This window comes from Macrosteles quadrilineatus, unplaced genomic scaffold (assembly GCF_028750875.1).
Source record: "Macrosteles quadrilineatus isolate MER2022 unplaced genomic scaffold, UCM_ALF_1.0 Scaffold_4__1_contigs__length_99947679, whole genome shotgun sequence".
Lineage (NCBI taxonomy): Eukaryota > Metazoa > Arthropoda > Insecta > Hemiptera > Cicadellidae > Macrosteles > Macrosteles quadrilineatus.
This window is the reverse complement of record NW_026542597.1, coordinates 80491289-80513391: the sequence shown is the minus strand read 5'-3', so window position 1 is coordinate 80513391 and position 22103 is coordinate 80491289. Positions and strand designations below refer to the sequence as shown.

Below are 22103 nucleotides of genomic sequence, written 5' to 3'. Positions count from 1 at the left end.
TAGCCTTACCATCACGGAAGAACATAACCTAGTCTAACGTTTAACCAGAATAACTGTACTGTTAAGACAAAATCTTACTACAGTAAAATTTCTTAAAGAGGATTGTTTGTAATGTAAAAACTAAAAAGTGATAACTTACTTCATAATGCAACTTTGTTATTAAGATGGCATCAAGTAAATTAAGCTTTCACAGTGCCACGTGTGAAAATCATGTAACTTAAGGCCTACTACGGTAACAAGCTTTTTTTATTTTTAGACTATTAGGTATCTGCATGGAACTGTTAATGCACAAGATTAAACATGTCACGTAAACGGCCAAGAGAGGTAGACGGAGAGGAAATCACAGATCTGAACTCATCTCATCATAACTTGGAACATTCAATGGTGAGTCTCAATATTTTTTTCCTACTTAAGTTATTAGTGCCGTCAGTTTTTGATTTGGCTATATTTACCTATAATTAAGTGTATGTGGCCATTCTTCTTGAAGATATTCTCTAAGTTGGCCTACAAATAAAGCAAGAGTTTTATTCCTTCATATATGTAAGTTAATAAATGGATGGTTAATTTGAAATTTAAATGGTAAATCTCAATTGTTTCTTCAAGCGTAAAAGCAATTACCAATTAATTGCAATTAGTGTGATTCTCTAAAAGTTTTGTAATGGTCGTTACACAGAATATTAATCTTACGTCTAACTATACACTATAGTATTCCTAAATAATTTTTTTATTTGATAAAATTGGGAAAAAAGCTTTCATTACCATAGGTAGCCTACTGTTATTAATTTTTTTTTCTTCCTTTTTCATAATTTATTTAGGTCTAGGGTACATCAAATTTTCTTGACAACATTTCTTTCCAAATTTATGCTAACTTCCACGCTTTTTGTGAAAAAAGATAAAATGCTTGTTGTTTATCCCATGCATTCACAATCAAGGAAACAAGTACCGGTAGGCCTACTTTATTGGAATTGAGTTCTAAGTTATGATTTGAGAGGTTTTCCATCCATAGTGTGCACGTACTGTGCTTCCATTACTTACGGCTCTCTTTTGTAATAAATGTTTGTTTGTTGACGGATCTAAATCAGTTTTAGCCTACATATTTTGTGATAATTTAGAAGCTCAAGTTTTAGATCATATTTCAACATGTTTGCTTGGGCTCCACTGTTACATTAAGTTAGCCTCCTAATAGTTTTTCTTCTATGACAAGACATAGGTACCTAATTAGGTAATTGTTTAAATCTTTTTTATACATACAATTTAGTTTGCTTAAAATAATACTTCGGCATAGTATTCAAGTAGGCCTACATTGGTCCTTATACATTGATTCTCCTCGATTAATTTTAACGAATTTCCCTACTTTTACTTTCAATTCGATAATTGACTTCCAGTTAACATTCATTGGGTGTCAAGTCGTAATACCAATTTAAGGTTGATTATTTATAACCTCAAGCTGTACAAACCAACCTTTGTTTCTTAGAATTGCATTGATTTACCAAATCGTAAAAATTGATCATCATTCGTTTATTGCTTATTAAGTTTGTCTAGACTGGTTTGTGGTGAATCGTGCTATCAAATTATTGCTAAGCGGTTTGAATGTTACCAGGAATTCTCAAGGTAACATACATTGTTGTAAAGTATGCGGAACATGTTCTTTTGCCAATTAGATTCAAGTAGTGGATAAATCAAATGAAAAGAAAAAAACAGTGGTGGTATGTTAACAGAAAATACACAACACATTATACCTATATAACATTATTTTTTTCTTTACATTTTTCATGACAAAACCTTTTGTTTTGTTTGACTCTTCTTTGCTCTAACTAAATTCATTTTTATATTAAGTAAGTTAATTGATTTGAGATATTTTTACTAGTGCTCGTTCCATATCAATAATTAAAATTTGATTAAAAAGCACAACTTTAATTGTAGGCTATACTGTACAAATATAAAAAAAACGACAAAACTTGAATTAAGTTGTTGCTGCCTCATTAGGCCTACTACATCATGTTTATTACAAATTATTAGATTAATGGTAAAATTAATTTGTTTTCATAACATTAAAATTGACATGACACACTCAAAAGACCGTCAATTAAGTTACAAGCAGTCCCTAATTGTTGTTTACTGTCACAATCCAATTTAGACTAATCAATTAATCATCTCAATTGTCCGTAACTCTCCATCCAAATATGTAATGTGATTTCAGTAAAAGACAACGTGTTCTTAACAAGTAAAATACATTTTGATAAATAAACAAATTTTGCATTCTTGAAATTACAAATCTTATTTCAGTACTATTTTTTACATTTAAGGATGACACATATCAACAGATATCTCATACTAGTGGAAATTACTTCAATTTCTGTTTCTGGAAAATATGCCTCACTCGTTTTTTGGTTGGATGAAATTAGCCTAGTTAATTATAACATCTTAGCATATTTTTTATCTTAGCACCACCTTCACATGCTAGGATGCTAGGATCTACCATGGAATATACACGTTCTTCTCCGATCACCCAAGGTGTGAATGTAATAAGAATATTTCCTTTGAAATCTTCCCTTTCATCAGTGTTAGGGTATTTTTATTGATTTTAATCTGATTACAGAAGGCAAAAGATAATGATGCCACTCTTGTTAAGGAGTACATAAATAATGAAACAAATAATGAAAGCAAAACTTCTAAAAAGGAACATAAAAATAATGGTGAATCCCCTGAGAAGGTAAAAGTTATGATTTGTGTGTTCCCAAATAGATTTTTGAATATTGGACAGATGGAATTAATATTTACCCTCCTTAGAACAGAGATGGGTGTTTTTAGTTTGATGCTTTGCTTTGATTTTAAAATAGTATCCCCAAAAACATTCCTTAAGCAGAACCCTCGTTATTTTGCCACCTTTAAATAAAAAAAGTAGGATTACTATTGAAAGTTTTAGTTTGTTTGAATTTATGTTTAGCAATCGTAAATATTCTGGTACATAAATATTTCTGTAACAAACCTCAATCGCTTCTTACAAACTTATCAATTCTGAAGTGCAAAAATTAGATCTTAATTTACTATGTATTCCCAAATCAACAGGGGTTTCCTCACTAAAAGATTGTAAATAACTGCATAATAAACATAACTTTTTCACACTTCTATAAAATTAAAATTTGTCTTGCAACAGAACTAATTAAAAAGGATGCATATTTTTTTACTTTGCCTCATGCATGATGAACCAAATGACTACGGTCTGATCGTGTTTGATGCTCCATATGTTATAAATGTTTTGACAGGTGTTACAAAATGGCTTAAAACTCAGTTTGGCAAGTAGGCCTAAATGAGGTCATAAATGCATCCAGTGTCTAGTGTATTTTGAAATACAATTTTCCTAAACCTTAGTATACTGTATACTTAGTATACTTATCCAAATATAGACGTTCATTGAATTGGAAGTGTTGGCTTTGAATCAGCTATTTAGCTAATACTGTATGTCTGTGCATAATATACATAATAGTTGTATTAGAATATAAAAAAAAAAATTAATAACTAAATTGTTAAGTGTTTATAGTGTTATCTATCTGTCATTGTGAAATTTATTAAGATGTTTTTCAAAGAATAGTCTGTGTATTACCTATAACATGAGGCTAGACTTAGGAAAAATCCTTAAGACAACCATAAATATTGTCTGATTATTAAATGTGAACAAATTATATGAAGAAAGTATATGAAATCCTAACTAAGAAGACAAAAAACAACCGAAAACATGATGTAAAATTAGAGAATATCGAAAGATGTTGCGAACAGGAAGTAAATATGTTTGTCATGCAAATAAACACCAGCTATAAATAAAAGCGAGTACACACAACTATCTGTCGGAAGAGTCATGGGCGTACAGGCTGCATTGCGATGCAGGTTTTATTTTTTGTTTGCTCAACAGAAACAAAACAAGAACCATTACTGAGAGCAGCCAGAGTATTATTTTTTTTTTTTTTTTTTTTTTATCAAACTATTCGTGTTTGAGGAAAATAAATTTCTTTGCGTTAAATCTTGGTTTCATACCAATTTCATTTGAAAACTTAGCTATTAATTAATCGTCAGGAAAGATTTGTCAAGCTCGATTGTTGATATGAAGTTTTAATAACCATGTTTAAATAATTTTTAAGATTGTTGATTATACTCTGTTCTCAAAATTTAGGCTGTTTTAGTAGAAGAAATCCTCTCCACTTCAACCTACCGTTAAAACAATACCTCAACATCTGAATTAACGAGTAAATATAAACTATTCAATTCGCCAATCAGCTGCAACATACATAAGCAAAAAAGTGGTGGGGGACCTTCCCCTCATACCGCCTAAATTTAGTGAATGGAAACAATTATGTATTTGCGTTTACTAAGCTAGAATAATAGTTTTGGCTTTATTAACTAATATTTAAGTTATTAAGGAATTGTGAGTGTCCTTAACCTCTTAAGTTATTTGATGAATGTTAAATTATTTTAATAAAAGGAGATAGTCTTTTGCTGTGCACTATAAATAAATTTTTTTACAAATATTTTGTTAATTTTCTAGCAGGCAACTTTTGTTGAATAGGCATAGTTAAAATTCATTAAATAAAGTGTAGTACCGGGGGCCAAGCCTTGCTCGGTTGTGGTTAATTGGGATTACCAGTTAAAATAATATGATCATAAACATTTTATCATTTACAAAAATAGTTTTATTACAAACCAAAAACATATAGTCACTGAAATAATATCAACTGTGTAATGTGTGTCTAATTACACCCGTTTCATAGATCATAGCATTTAGATTATTTGCAGTACAGTGACTTGAGTAATAACATTTTGTTTTAATATTAACCACTGACAATGACATAACTGTACACTTATATAAACTGAATACTATTAGTTTTATGCGTTTTGAATTTATAATGGGCAGTAATAATGAAATGCTACGGAATAGTGTGTTTAAGGCTAACTGTAGGCTACAGGGAGTAGACGGCTACCGCCTCACGGATCAAACTGGATGTTTTAAGCGAACCAATTTCATGCCAGATTTCTGGATCAGTTTGGATGTTAAATAACTACCTTCTGAGCGCGGATCAGTTCGGACACACATTGTGTGCATTCATGCCACGTCAAACGGTTCCAATCGTGAATATCCAAAATTCACTGACATGGCGACTTAGAGGTTTGAGAAATTGCAGTGCGCTGATGTTCTTCCAAACATCGAGCAGCGGTTCGTCGACAATCCTGCTCAATATGATCGGCCTCTTATTCATTATTTTTCTCGGCTTTAAGATCTTAATTATTCCTCTCCTTTCATGCTTCGATGCCCGACTTGGCCAAGGGTTTGAGACATTTGGTGATATTTATGAGCTGTTTGGAACTGGCTCGGTTGTAGACGAAGAGGTGAAATTTGTTCCAGAAAAACAATTGTAGCTCCTCTCCCTTTCGGGTTATGTATTCGCTTCGGAGGTCTTCTGCGTTTCATTCTTAATCTTGTAAATTAACCTTGAAAACGTTAAACAGTAATATTTTATGTAAACACCAAACTTAATATAACTATTCTTTAAAACGTTTAGTCCAAACTAACCAATACAGTTATTTTTGTTTACTGGTAAATCAAAATGATGACAGTAAAAACAATCTGTATCAGCTGTTTTTGTTAACTTCAGCTACAAAAAGGTATTGACGATAACATGGGTACTTTCAAGGGCTGTAGGACGGAAACTGGATTTTTCCCAGTCTTGTGACCAACTCCAATCGATTTCTCGTGGCCAAATACCCCATATTAAAAAAATCAAACATCCTCGGATGGAAAAAATAGTTTGTCCGTACATGCACTTGTTTTAGATTATTGGATTAGAATGATAAAATACCCACGCCGCAGCAAACCTGCAGACTAAGCAAATTTCCATACTATCTGGCTAGAATTGCACTAAATTTTTCCCTTAAAATTGTCAAATTTATTTCCTATTTAAATGAATACTCAGGTTTGCTGCTACAGGGGAAAATAGGGTTATTTTACCCCATAAAACCCCCATAAACCCCTGTTCCCATAGTCCGATCATGCTGGTATGCGAACTCGTTTGAATAAATGTAGGTTTACACGCTTAAACCAAATTTAATCAAAATCGGACAATTTTTGCTCAAGTTATTGTGCTAACGGTCACATATATAAATATATACATTATTTTCTTGCATGTTTAGGGCTACTAATATAATAAAAATCAAAAACATATTTAACAAAGTACCCTTTTAAAATAAAATAATTACTAAAAGGGCACTTAGTTAAATATGTTTTTGATTTTTAATATACATATATATATATATATATGAATTTGAACGGATGGTGTTTTTGACCTCAAAACAAAAAAGTAAATCGGTCCCGGGTCCAGGTCTTACCATGAGACCTACGGTAATAGCTTATTCCCACTATGGGAAATTTGCTAAAATGTTACAACTCAAAATTATAAAATTTTCCAGTCAGTACAATCTACTTCAAAATATTCACTGGTAGAATAGACTTTCCAAAGTCTAGATTTTTGAACTGTTGAGGATGTTTTTCCATTTATTACATCATAATTTTATCCGGTGTAACCAGTCTTATCAGTTAATAGACGCAAGTAGGCCAGCTACTCAGCTAGTGCCGTTATGACGGACGCTATCGTTTGCTGATGCGCAGCCGGTAGTTTGACCATCATCAGCTGTTATTTATAGACGTCGCAGTGGCATGACTGAACGAACCAATCACTGATCATCCTCCCTAGTCTTTCTTATCACTCCATTGTTGGCTTGTACGCATTTCTCTGATGTAAAAAACTCACGTTTTTAAGAATCAAGCTGTGTTGTCAATGGCCTTTTTATAGAGGAAAATATATTCAGTAGTTGCATTGTTATAAAATGCTTTTGAAAGTGATAATAATTTAAAACTTGTAAATTTTAGGTCATAAAATATATCATATACAGTTAGATGGGTGTTCATCAAGTCACTGATTCAAACAAATTATTGATGACAGATTTATAAATTGTTTTAAAAGCAATGATATTTTAATAAATTGAAGGTTTTTGCTTGAAATAACGTATTTGTTCTTTCACAAATTATATAAAACTAGAAATGGTTGTTATTCGTCAGGTTAACTTAGCAAAACTCTTCAATTTTTTGGCGACCACAAGTTTTCAGCATTTTTTCACTTTTGAGGAGAAAAAAAAATATGCTATTGCTATTTATTTAATTTAATTATTTCAAGGTCAAAGCCAATTATTTACATTATAATTTTACATCTACATTGATCTCCAAATGCACCTAATACTATGAGAATGAACTTAAGCAATGAAATGGAGAGTGTAATAAAAAGCATGACATCAAAAATACAATTGGTTTTTCGTTTATTGATTATTATCAATTATTATTGATTACTAGCTGAATACCCGCCCTTTGTACGGGGTTGGCGTATAAGAATGAAATGCTTATTGCAGTTATACTAATGCTTTGTGTTTGCAATGGAAGAGGACACGGTTTGAGAAAATTTGGTTCTTTTAATTTACGGAAGCTATAGTATAGCACATATAACAACAAAAAAGTAAATTATCGAATATTCACACAATATCAAAACATCAAATTAAAAACATAAACTTAAATGTAAACAATCCTACTTTAACAGTTGCATCACAGCTTTTTGTTGCGGCTTGGTTCAAATTAGCTATGTTGTCATAAATGAAAAAATTAACAGTGCTGCACCCTGTTGGTGAACCTTATAACTTGTAATAATATTGAATATCATAGAACAACTTGTGTAATTTAAACAGCTGGCAAAAATCCCTTTTAAATATGAATACTCATAAGGTTAACATTGGTAAACTCCAGAGCCACTGGGGCAGAGCCCGAAAGGATTTTTGAGATAAGAATGTGTCTTTATATTAATCGGGAATGTGAGCTATCAACATACCAAATTTCAGCCCAATCCGACCATTATTTAAAGCGTGATTGACCTTCAAACAAACAAACAAATAAACAAACACACAAACTTTCACATTTATAATATTAGTAAGATTATTGATTATTGGGCGAATTAGCAGTTTGCACATTAATACTTAGGATTTTTAAAATTAAAAATTTGTTTATATTACTAATTGATTTTTATTCTAATCTCTAGTTTATAAAGTTAGTTTCATCTCATGTTTTTTTTTTTTTTTTTTTTTTTTTTAAGATGAAAGGTGTTGTCTGGTTCTATTTTTGTTTCTCTGTAGATTTCCAATGTTAAAGGTTACATGTAAACAAATAAGATGGACTTGCCAATGTGCCGAAGTGCTAATGTGCAGCAATGCATGCCAATTATTGTGCTTCACTGACTTGTTAACTGAATGTCAGTCCAGCGCAATGCATCTTTATAACGCAATGCAATGTAAATAATCCTCACTTTGGAGCTAAAAAATAATTTATAAATAAAAAATCAACTTAAAATACCACGTTTTTAAATGCACTAAAAAGTAGAAAATAAATTATAAATATGTGGAGAGAATAAATACGTAAGATTTAAAACGAAAAACGTGGGGCGCATGCAATAGCTAATTTACAATTACTTAACCTATTGAATTATTATTATATATTGCATGCACCCCACATTTTTTGTTTTAATCTTACTAGTATTGATTTTCTCCACATATTTTTTATTTATTTTCTACTTTTTAGTGTGTTTTAAAAACGTGGTATTTAAAAGATTTCTTATTTATAAATTATTTTCTACTTTTTAGTCTTTAATGTGTAAATATGTTAAATCTATTTTATATGGCCTGTTAATACATTTAACCAAAATCTTTTTAAATGTAATTAGACGTTGTTGCTAATATTCTCATAATCATAAAACTGAATCTTTCGGGAGCACAACTTGTACCTCTTAACCTCTGCTCTTTGAACAATCTGTCAAATTAAAGTATTTACAGCTGACTTCAATGGCTATATTATTTACATTCTTCCAAAATGTTAACATTGGAGCTTTGGAAGCCCATGGGGTATAGCCCAAGGGAAATATGAAAATAAAAGTATTTAATATTGCATTGTCATCCATTTATGAGCTATGTTTCAAGTTTCAAGCCACTAGCTCATTATGAAGTTAGTTTAAAATCGATTGTAAAATTTGTACCGAACAGACAAGAAAGCGAGCTAATGAAACCTTTTTAAATAGATTTTAAAGCTATGATACAATGTAATTGTATTAAAACTGTTTATACAAATTTGAAATTGTACTGTCTACATCAGCCAACAGCCTACCTTAGTAGATATGAATAATTGATCATACTTGCATTTTCCGGGGGGGAAGGTGGTAGCCCAGCTTAAGAATCTATGCTAGAAATCTGTATGTTAGATAATATGGTTTTACTGATTTACAGACTGTTTAAACTGCTGTTTGGTTGTTATCTTTTTACTAACAGTTTATTCAAATAATTAGTAACGTAAACTACAGAAAATTTATTTTGTTTATATTAGTGTACTTGTTTTTGTTGTGTGTATTTGTTTATATGCACATATATCCAACAAAACTGGGGGATTTAACCTTCCAGCATCAAAACCTATGCCAGCAAGAAAATATCAGTATTTATTTTTTCCATAAGAACTCTTCCTAAGCTTGAACTTTTACATTTGTCAGTTAAAAGAGCAAAAGAAGCAGGATTTTTATCATTTGTTGTTGCTAGTAAACTTACTGTTAACTTATATTTCTTATATTTTATATTACTTATATTTCCTTGTGCTCAACTGAATCCCCCCCCATTAAACGTGTGTATCTTTAAAAAAGATAAGAATAACCAGTCTCTAGACTTATGTTTCAATGGTTCCAAGAAAGATTTTAGAGTTTACAAAATTGTAAGTTAGTGTCAATCCTAGAAAGTGAGTTTGCAATGCAATTTATGGAGATAAGATATGTTGTTGATTAATTCGCCTTAGAATAATAGTATCTTACTAGTTTAAGTGGGATAATGTTCTCTAAATTTAATTGGCAAAAACCCAACCATTTACTTAATTCATAACCATAAAGACCAACGTTGTGGTATATACGATTCGTCTTCTTAAATTTGTTTTAAGCTTTGGTAAGATTTTATTAGTTTGTGCTAAAACATTGTATAACTTACACACCATAAAATTGAAATATCATTTAGTTAGTTTGTCTCAATTCTTAAAAAATATGATTCAATAATTTGGTTGAATAAAAGTCTTAAAAAGTGTGATACCATCTAATTTCAGGAATTAGAGGAAACTAGTCCCATTAATGTGTTAAAATGTAACCATGTAAAATATGTTAGGTTTAGTTATTTTCCTCCTTTAATGTTGTTGCCCAGATAAATTACAACTGTAAAATTCAAAACAATTTTTTTGCCATTTACGTTTGTTATCTCAGTTTAAAAAATTTGTTATATTTATTTTCTAATTGATTTTTAATACCAACCCAAACCCATGCTACATATATTGCTGAATATTTTATGCTGAATTTCAATGCAAGATTGAAAAAAAATCTAAAATAGATTTTGAACACCATCCAAGTAATATCAGCTAAACATAAAAAACATCCCTATGAATGATTGGTGAAGTAGTGATAATTCATGCACCGCGTCATTGTCCCATGTTTTTTTATCAGCCGATGTCAGATGATAGTTTGTCTAGTTGCAACCAGAGCGCGGCCACGGCCTCTACCTTGAGTCCCATTCAGAAGGCGGTGGCAAACTGCCTTTGAAATTTTTAGCATCTCTTGCCCACCTGCGACTGCTTCAAACAAAGTGTGGACACTTTATGTATTAATATGCCACTGTTTTGATTAAGTAGATAGGTTCTTAATGAATTAATATTTAATTGTTAAGTTGTTTTAGATGAATTACTGTTCATTTTTTTATTTTATTTTTGTCAGTTAACCCTTTCAGTGCTATGAAACGATATATCGTTGTTTTAAAAAACCCTAAGAGAGGAAGTTTATTTTAAAAAAAATAGCAAAACGGCCATTGGTGACCTGCATGTTCATAGGATACACTACCAACCACTTAGCTAAAAGGTTCACCCAATCCGATGATTTCGAGGTGTATGTCTAAACCAAGGATTATGAACACCACACTATGCCCCAGTGGTTGTAGTATATCGCTACAAACACACAGGTCACCAATTATTTGCCACACAGGACGGGATTCGAACCCGAGCAGACGAATGCCACTGGCCAAGTGACACACGCCCTAGCCTTCTCGGCTATCTGTGCTTGAAGACTGGGGAGTCAAAACCCGGTATTTAAGCTGTCGCCACCGATTGCGAACAGATGGCAATGCAGATGGTTGTTCAATGCGTTACTAGGTAGCAGCACCAGCTAGTCACGGACTATTTAGATGTAATCTTTTAGTTTTAGTAGTAGTAAATGTGTTTCTGAGACTTTGCTGCAAAACATTAGTTTCCCTAAAATTGCTATATTACAATAACCTCGTCCAACTAAATCAGGGTTAAATTCAATATTACATTGTTAACTATATGTCTTTTGATTTTGTGAGATTTCGGTTTCAAATAATGCTATCAGAACATAAAAATTTATAGGAAAACCAGGAAAATTACAACAAAAACTAAGTTTTATTTGATGTTTACTACAAATACCGGAATTTATCTTTCTTATATATTTTCTTATTGTGTTATTATTCAAAATTAGCCTAATTAATAAAATAGTGACAACATGACAGTTAAAATTCAACAACGTGTAATGGAATTAAAAGGCAAACAAAAAAGTCTTACAAAATATGAATTATTGGCCTAGCACTGAAAGGGTTAAAGAGTAATTAGTAAATGCAATGTGATTTTAATAATGGATACTTAGTCAGCCGTAAAACAATTCAAACTTTTTATCATAATAAACTTTCATAGCATCGCAAGTACATAATAATTTATTCAATTTTATATAGTTGTTGAGCAACTACAATAGTTTTATAATAACTTTATGATCATCTGCATTCTCACGTGAATGCAGTTTACAATCAAACAAATAGTTAATTTAAAACTAAAACATTTTTGCCTTTGCTTCAAGTTCATCTTTATTCAACTTGTGTAAAATATTTGTATTGCTTGTATATACACAAACCATTGTTACCCTTTACTTAGAACAAGTTGTTTTTTGTATGAAGTGGGATGAGAAAGTTTTAGTCCATCCTATTTTAAATATTGACTGTGCAAGGCTAAACGTGTTCCATCTTGACCTAGACTAAGGTCTCGGAATTGCTGAATGTGTAAAACTACACGTTTGCTGATACGACAGTTTGGTTCTAAGCCCCTTGACTTTGTATATATTATTTAGTCAATATTTAAAACAAATGAAATAGTTGTACTAATTTCTTTTTACTATGAACATTTTCTAATATATTAAGACTAATCGATAAAAAATAATCAACACATGAAAATGATCCTCATAGGCTACATTGTAATTTGATTGAAATAAAATTTGTGGAAATAGAGTAAATAGATTTTGGTTCAAAACAATAACTGGTTTGTTTAAAACATTCTTTTTTTTAATTACATAAACCTGACCCATATGAGGTATGTATGTAGAAATTCAGTATAAACTATCATATAAAATCAAATTTCATAATGTACCAAAAATATTTGTTAATGTATCAGATGAATGATTGATCTTATGCCCGTAAGGATATTCAGGTGTTCTCAATTAGGATGGGAATATATTTTAACCTAATCAATTGTGAATAATAAGTGTGAGATGCCTTATTAGCTTTGTTATCGACAAAGACCAGATATATTGTATTACTTGTGGAGAAATAAAGATTTATTATTATTATTATTTATTTATTATTATATTCAATATGGTGTGGTGTAAAACATTAATATTGAACTTTATAGATCAAATTTAAAATTATTTTTCTATCAATAATCTTTCAGCTGAATAAAAAGAATAAATAGTTTCCCCACTAATTATTTCAACACATTTCACATCAAAAGAGTTATTTAAAACCGGTGTAATACTGTGTAGTGTGAGCTATGGATTGTTGACGAGGAAGATATAAGTTTACTCAGGGTTGGTTGTAGGAAGTGTAAGGTAGATGTGTATGTCTGCTAAGTATAGACTAACATCCGGAATGTGGTTTCTGCCCACTTGAACCTGACTTGTAATTTGCTGACATTGAAGTCTCTGTCATTGAAACTTGTGGAAACTGTAGGCGTAATCAGTGGGTTTGGAGTGGCTTACAGTCTCCATTGCTGCAACTAGTTGCTCTGTTAAGGAAAAAAATGTTTCTCAATTAGGTTGGTCAAGTTGACTGCAAGCGTATAAAAAATATATATAGTTTAAAGAGCATTTTTTTTTCCGAGTGGCTATTTTTACTGTGATGTAATATATTTTTTATTGCATATTTTTATTTATATGTCTGTCTTCTCGCAGAGGAAAATCTATACTGACTCATTTGCTCTATCAGCTAAATGTGAGTGTACATCAATGACAAAGGCTATTACTGTATAAATATTGTGTAATAATTTAACGATAAACCGGTCTATTGTTCAAAACTGTTCAAATTGTCAGAATATCGTTTATTCTGTTTGTGTGTTAACAAGGTGATGTTTTAAAATTTAATTTTTACCAAAGTAAATGTTGTAAGACTAGTTAATGTCCCAAAAACAAAAGAATAACATAGTCAGTTCATTAACCTAGCATCGAACCTACAAATATCTCAGCAACCAGTATTTGTTACTGAAGTAACTTCATCGCTGTGGGCTGAAGCTAGCAAATGATTGAACATTTTAAATCCAATGTGTTCATAGGATCACATCTCAGTAACATATGCATTAAAAACCAAATCTGTGAACCAAAGTTGTATTTAATTAATTAAATCAAAATTATTAAATGACTCGCCACACCAAAATCCAACTTATTTCTATATCTAATAAAGCAAAATTGATCTTAAAGGTATAGATCTTTTATCTACTTTGAAATCTACTCAGCGAAAATATACCAACAAATCAATACTTTGGTTAATGCTTTCTTGATACCGGTAACTGTATAAATAACAGTAGTTTGGAGTTTGCCTCTTACAAAAAATGTTTTTAAAACACCACAAGCATTGATAAACACAAAACAAAATCCCCCCCCCCCCCAAAAAAAACAACTACAACAGGATAATCCATACTTCGAACATTGTTACACACCGAGATGAGTGAATCAAGCTGTTATCGGGTGATAAAACTTCCGTCGGGTCGAAGGGCGGTGGTGTGACGGTACATGTACCACTGATAGCAGCTCTGTTATATGCGGTGGCGACTGGAGGTTCGTTCCTAGTCTTACAAAGTGCTACCGTGAGCTACCTCGCTCCAATCAACATGCCTCCTCGCGGTTTGGACTCGGCTTTGGAACACCCGCTTAACCATCACCACCGATACGACCCGAACACCAACCTCACGTTTGTGGAAGTGAGTAGATAGTAGTGGAGGTTTAGTTTCTGCGGTTTTTGTTTGATTGTGTTTTTTTTATCTACGCCTTTGAAATTTCTTAACTTTGTAAAGGAACTGTCCTAACTATCGTCTTGTTACAATATACCATTGCACTTTTGTTACATCGCATTAGCTCAATGATTGTGTGAATGTGACACGTTTGTAATTTTAATGTCAAAGGAGTTTTTGAATATAGTAATTGTGATTTGGATTCGGGTTTTCTTAAGTTAGTAAACACAGTCCTGTTGCAGTCCTTTGTTGAATTTTTTGATGTTACATATTTGTAAGGCATGTCAAAGTGTTTTCTGGTTAGTCATCGTTCTTTGAAATCTGTCGATATCATAGGAATCAATTAGTAAACTAAAACTATTATCAATAGTAAACAAGTTTGTTGACACTGGTGTTTATTTAGGGATCTATTTTTAGAATTGTTTTTTTCTTGTTTTTTAATAGTCGTGGGGACTTGGAATTCATGATGTTATTGTTTATGCAAGTTGTTTGTTTTGGCAACTTTTCTTTTTATTGAAGGCAGTATTTAGACGTTCAATAAACATATTTTATATTATTTTTAGGTAACTTTTTAAATTTTTTTAATGTGTGATGAATTCCAAACTTAATTTTAAACTAATCTTTATTTTTTTAAAACTAATCATGATTGATTTTCTAATAAAACGTGGCCCTTTAACAATTTTCAGTAGCCCGTAGCGTAGATCCTCTACCATTCATTGTATGCTCATTCTTAAAAAAATGTTTTTCTATTGTAGTGGACTCAGTTTTTTTATTTATTAATATATATTTTTTCCCCTCTTTATTATTAAAACAAACTATCTACAAAAAACCTATAACCATAGAAAATAAATTTCCTTCAAATTTTATTTGGTTGTTTTTAGGCTAATGATATTTTTTTCACATTTTTCATTGTAATGTTAACTAATAACAAACTTTGATAACATAGGAACACCCTAAGGTTGGTTTGTTGGTATCCAAATTAAATTTGTACAGCACAGACTCAAAATTGAAATATTAGTTTTCTTTGTAACGATATACGGTTTGATCGTTAGCATTATATAAAATAATCTATGAAGTTTTTTGCCTAGAGAGACAGATTTAGTGTACAAGACTTTGTGACCTCTGTGATAGCTACAGTGAAATGGCCAGATAACCTTAGAAAAAGTTGCTTTTCATCTGATCTTATAACCTTCTACTGACGTTAAATTCAAATCTTTGTACGGTACATTCATTTCAGTTGTTAAAATTAAGCTAAATTGGATGTATTAAGTAAAATAAAATTAAAAAACTACGAAACAGAGGCATAAATATAATAAAAAAATTATGTACCTGGAAAATGCTTTCTTCACTCAGTGATGTGTATTGCGAAATTGATTTGCCAACTGAGTTTTTAAACAGACTTTTTTCTTAATTTTCACAGTTTGTATGTAGCCTGAGAAAAATGATAGTTTGATTTATTATATTTTTAATATTTAGCTCCTAATTAATCTTGGGTACTTTAAAGCTAAAGAGTAAGGTTAATTAACCTGTTTTGTTGGTGTAAAAAAATCATTGAGACAAAACTAATAACGTATAAATAACTGATCAATATTGTAATTCAATTATAAAATAGTGCTGTATTTTTAGAGAGTTAAAATTTCTTTTTGGAAAAATATAAGTCAGTTAAGTGCTGCTTGTCGCGCTAATCTCTTAAATTCCAATGCTTTGTGATACCTGCCTAATAGAAGTAGTAATCCTTTCTTCCAAAAAAATCTGCAATCGCACGTTCAATGAAAATTTTGGTTCTTTTATACTCTGAACAATTTTGAATTCACGTCGGAACATGTGCATCTTCAATGGTAAACAGTAGTCAGAATATTTAGCATTCTTAGTGTTAATCAGAGCTTAAACTGCTAACCATGTAGAGAGAGAAAGTAAACATAGCTGTAGTGCGTGAGTGTGTGTGTGTGTGTGTGTGAGAGAGAGATATTGTGGGGGGGGGGGAGAAGGGGGGAAGGTCAGTTCCAGAGTGGAACCAGTTGGCCACATGTATGCCACATAGTTCCATGTCAGATTGGTTATGTTTGACTGATTTTGTCTTATCGTCTGACAAGAAATGAAAGGACCAGTTGTGGTTAGTTTTTTGCGTTATTTTTTAAATTTCTTACTTCTATGGATTTTACTGTTTGACTAACAAGTTGTTTTAACTTTTTGATATTTTTGTACTTAAACATGCCTATTGGGAAAAAGTGAGTTCTTTAATCACAATTAACATTTCAGGAAATGTTGAATTAGGCCCTATTTCATTTTGAGAAAATAATATCTCAAAACTCTTGTAGGTAGTATTTTCCTGAGCTCATTTTTTGTGTAATAGTAATAACACCACATCAAATTATATATGAAATCAAATAATGTGGCAACATGTAACAATGCTAAATGATAAAGAGTATTAAAAACTATTTTTGGATAGTGTTTTTGCTTGGAAAACAAAAAAGTTTAATTAACGTCGTCAATTCCGTACCTCTTGATTCTCAAGTGTTAAATCCACAACAAAAAGTGTTTTTCACTACATGCTTCTATTATTTAAATTTTATTTCATCAAGACATGCTTCTATAGTGATGTGTCGAGTTTATGTTCCTAAATGATCTAAAACGGTGTGCCATTTTTTTCTAAATCGTTGAGCTGTTAGTAAGTGGTCGTGACTTAAAAAACAGGTGATCTTAGTCTCTAACAAAGCTACACAATATTATCACTTATTGTTCACTGTTCATATCATATGATTTGCCAAAGTCCCTAATGTGTTTGCAATAACGTGATTGAAGTAAAACTCATTTTTCCAAAGGTTAACAGCCACTTTTAACATTCCATTTGCTTGTCCATATTCCATATGGTTAAAGGCCTTTACATGGAATATTTCTATCAAAGTAAGGGGTAAGCCTGTACAGTACAAGATGAATACTGATAAATGTACAATACAATAGGTAACAATAGGTACAATACTGATAAATTTAATAATACAATAGGTAACAATAGGTACAATACTGATAAATTTAACAATACAATAGGTAACAATAGGTGTAATAGATACAATACTGTACTGATAAATTTAACAATACAATAGGTAACAATATATACAATAGGTACAATATAAATAAATTTACAATACAATAGGTACGATACTGATAAATTTATCAATAGGTACAATACTGATAAATTTTAAGTCGCTGCCTTGGTTTTTGCAGTCTGTCACTCTAACAATTCATAACTGCTATCGTATTTTTTAGACCAATTAGTCCTTCAGAAAAACTCATATCTTATAATGTTTAGTACACACTCTCGAGAATTGATATCGGAATGCGCCGCCAATTTGATCAAAATATTTATTTAAAGAAAGTACCAATTTGATCTTTTCAACTGTTTACAAGTTTATTATGCTTAATTTATGAATTCCAAATGACGTGAAAGTTGCTTAAAAATTATTTCCAACCACCTTAAACAACTTGGATAACGTTTATCATTGACTATTGTTCTTGTTACCTAAATACATGTATAATCGGTACTGTGATTTTGCTAAGGTCTGTAATATTGTTATCAGGTTTAGCATAATTTATGTGACGGAATCAAAACATTTGAATCACGTTTTTGATAGATATGGATTTGAATATAGATATGATGATATGGATTTTGTTACTTCCTTGATTAAATTCTGCTTCTCAATAGACTAAACACAAAGTTGCTTTTATATCTGCAGTGTGCATTGAATACTAAATTTATATCAAATACATTTTGTTATTGCTGTAACTAAAGTTAATACTCTACATACATTACAAATTAAAAGTACTGAGGGGAAAAAAATACAATTTAGGCCTAACTTTTAATTTTATAAAATGCTCTATGTATATACCAGAAAAAATATAGTTGAAATTGGATGAATTAATTGTACGAAACTATCAACATAAAAAATACTTCAACAAAAAAATCAAACTGGATTAAGAGTCAGTTAATAACATTTACTTCTTCTTGTGAGCTTTTGTAGAGCATTTTCCTGTTATTTGTCAGATCAAATTTATTTGTGGCAATGCAAAATTAAAAATTAAATTATAATAAATAATTAATTTGTTGGAAAATATGGATGGTTATGAAAATATAAATTCAGTATTGAATTTCCCTTTAACTATTAAAATGTTATATTAGTCCATAAATATAATATTGGAAAAGAAATAAGAAGAACTCATCTAGGCATAATTGTTATCACATTAATCTTAACAGTTACTTTATAGACAAGACCCCGTTTGAAGAAGTCTATTTTAAGACAGGTTTCTCTTCTTTAAATAGACACTGTCTGGATTCCAGATGGACTTAATTACTTCCAGGTGTCTGCTATTTGACTGCCTGTGTAAGATCGTTAGCCTTGACGTTCAGAGATAAGCCAATGATTAAATTAGTGATATCATTTGCATTCTTTTGATTTACATCCAAATAAATATTTGCTATTTATACATACAAAACTAACAATTAGTTGACTTCCAGAAAGTATTAAACAGTCATCAATTTTCTTTATTACATCCAATTAGATTCACAATTTTGGATACGCAAATTATTTGATCATAAATGATAGGCTATTTCTATCTTTAATCAAGTGGATAGACTGGTTAAGAACAGCACACTTCTGTCTTAACAGCCTAAGTCCTGCTAATTCCCAATTGCTTTAAGCTATGGGACAAGCCGTGACCTTGTCGTTCAGAGCCCTCTTTAAGGTATAGGTCCACATTTTAGGGGAAAAAAGAAAAAACTATGTTTAACAGACTTGCAGAATTTTTACTGCTTCGGGAAACTATCTTCACCAAAAGCAGGGCGTCATTTGGGGGGGGGGGGGCAGGGCCCCTTGATCCTGGGCTAGAGAAAAAAATATGCTGTACTAGCCAATATAGGCCTACAAATATCTCCTGTCAAATCCTAAAAAGCACAGCAGACAAAAATCTCTATGTTCTTATACAGTAATTTGAAACAAAAATTAATATTGTTTTATTGTCTTCGATAGCACATTTTGAGTTAACATAAATTAGTAGTTTTGTTATTCATTTACTTTTTCTGTTTGGTGCTGTACGATAAACCACTTACTTCTAGTTTATATATATACATAAAAATTCAGATTTTTTAGAACCATTGCTTTGTCATTTACTTTTTTGAATTATTCAATCATTAAAATTATACATGTGTATACATTTCACATAATTTATTTTGAACATTGTAGACTACCAATTTAATATAGTTAAATAGAACCTTTTGTACTTTTGTGTCAAATTATTTTATTGGTGATAAAATTTGATTTGCTTTTAAGTTCTTAAATACTTGTATTTTATTTAAAAACCAAAATAAACTGTTATAAACTATAGGCTATGAACAACCGTATTCATTGCTAAATGTTGTACAAGAGAAATTGGTCATGAATCTAATAACAAACATAATATTAATACATCATTGAGATATTGATCACGTTTCTTAGATGACTAACTTACCAACATAAAATTATTGTGTTTCTGTCTGTTGTCAATAATTCTTAGTTTCATTAATTTTCTGCCTGAATTTAAATAAATTTTACTCATTATTTTTTTTTTATTTGAAGTGCTTTTGACAATTAAAATAAGCTTAAACCCCTCTTTTTTTTTGTTTCAAAACTCAAAACTGCAAAATGGGGGTTATGGAATACCCCCCATTCCCCCCGGTGTTTGCCCCCTCCAAGGATTTGGTGAAATGACACCACTGACCAAAAGCCATTCAAACTATTGGGCAATAATAAACTATGCTTGCTAACAACATACCCAACATTAGATAAACACAAAAACTTTTAAGTAAAAACATCAGTACAAAATTAATTTACCTTTCTACCAATTCAATTTACAGTATTACTGTTCTTTGTTTAACTGTAAATGTTAACCAACTTTATGAGCTACATTTTTGCTTGTATTCAAAATTATCTGTGAAATTATCTAAGGAACCACATTAATTTATTTCTTGATTGCAAACACCATTGTTGTCAGCGGTTAACTTTTACTGATCAGACTGTTTAATTTGATTCCCAAGTTGTTGATGCAAACATATTGATCTCTCAAGGTTAGCTACATACCTCGGCAGATTCATAACTATTTGTAGATGTTACAAACAGGAAAATACCTGACATATGAGGAAAGATAAATGGAGTTAGAATTTGAGATTCAAATTCAAAAGGACTGTCTTAAAACTTTGAAAAAATGGTTGTCAAAATTTGAATTGTAGGTGCAATAGAATCATTGTATAGTTTTTGTATTGAGTTGAGTAACTGACCATAGATGATCCTGCAGTTTTAATTTGTCTGTAATAATTATGTTGAGTGTATTTTTATATTACAGTATAATAATAATTTACAAACCTCAGTTTTGGTCTTAATGCACAAAAAAGGACACTAAAGAAATATTTAACTGGAACAGAATATCTTTCTTCTGTTCATTTCAGTAATTCAATTTGTTAAAATGTATTATTTAATATATATGGTTCACAAAAAAGAAGGTGATTTAAGGTGATTGATATACAGGGTGTCCGGTGATAAGTGTTAAATAAAATTTTGCATTAAACTACATGGTAATGGTGACAGAATGTCGCAAATTTGAGGTTCCCAACTTCAACAGTTAGAGAATAGCAAATAAATTAAGATTTTTCAAAAATTATTGTAGTTGTTATGAAAAAGGTTATTTTACTCTGTTAAAAATGCACTTACCGTCAACTTCAATGACATTTTCAGAATCCTCACAAAATTTTAAATAAATATAACACATAATCGTTGGGGTACGTAAAAATATTCTATTTAAAATTCTTCGTTAAACAAATTATTTTTATATCGACGAAAATGTAAATAACATACAGCAATTTATTTCTCGGTTGTTGAGTTCCGGCGAGGTTATCAAATATGACTAAAAACTTCCTTATTTAAAGGGCTTTACAATGGTGTATAATAGTTTTTACCGAATTTCAAATTTCCTAATGTAATTCGATCATTATTGTGAAAAAACATGTTAGGGCAAAGAAAATCTATTGTGAAGAATAATACATTTAAGTGCAGGCAACAAATAATTTGTATTTCTTTCTCGCATGCAACGCTTTGTTTATAACTACCCAGCTAAGAAAAGAAACATAGTAGTAAAATGTGTTTGTGATAAAGTTACGGTTATCGTATAATTTTCATATAAGATTTAAGTTATCTCCCGGAATTTCTATCCAAGCGATAAGAAAACAAAGCGAACCAGTAGTCATATTTTAAAACGATCTATCAGTCACATGTGGACAGTGATCGTTCAACTATGTCTTTTTCGATTCGGGAGTATGTTGAAATGCATTTTATTTATGGTTTGTGTAACGGCAATGCGTCGGCTGCTCAGAGAGAGTACCAGGATCGGTATCCTGATCGCACCACCCCCAGTACTCAGGTGTTTACTAGAGTGCATCAACGTTTGCTGGAAACAGGATCGGTTGAGAAGAAGAAGAAAGAAGTAGGACCTGTGCATGATGTTGCAGCTGAAGAGGGTGTAATTCAGAGAGTTATGGATAATCCTACTACTAGTGTTAGGCAGCTTGCCCTTGAAACTAGTATGTCCCGGTGGAAAGTACATAAAGTGTTGAAGGACAATAACTTCCATCCGTATCATTTTACAAAGGTCCAAG

At 31.0% G+C, this 22103-nt stretch overlaps 1 protein-coding gene across 6 annotated transcripts in view; it reads left to right on the top strand.

Annotated features, from left to right (window-relative positions):
* LOC128992630 (choline-phosphate cytidylyltransferase A-like) overlaps positions 1-22103 on the top strand; it is a 36714-nt gene that overhangs the window by 2176 nt on the left and 12435 nt on the right. For 3 of the 6 annotated variants that reach the window (XM_054416302.1, XM_054416301.1, XM_054416303.1), the window contains exons 2-3: positions 257-384; positions 2600-2713. In XM_054416302.1, coding sequence (XP_054272277.1) covers positions 301-384; positions 2600-2713 — 198 coding nt within the window. In that variant the 5' untranslated portion in view covers positions 257-300. Of the gene's footprint in view, positions 1-256; positions 385-2599; positions 2714-14222; positions 14399-16436; positions 16542-22103 lie in introns of those variants that run through there. The other 3 variants (XM_054416305.1, XM_054416304.1, XM_054416306.1) reach the window with 3 other exon arrangements.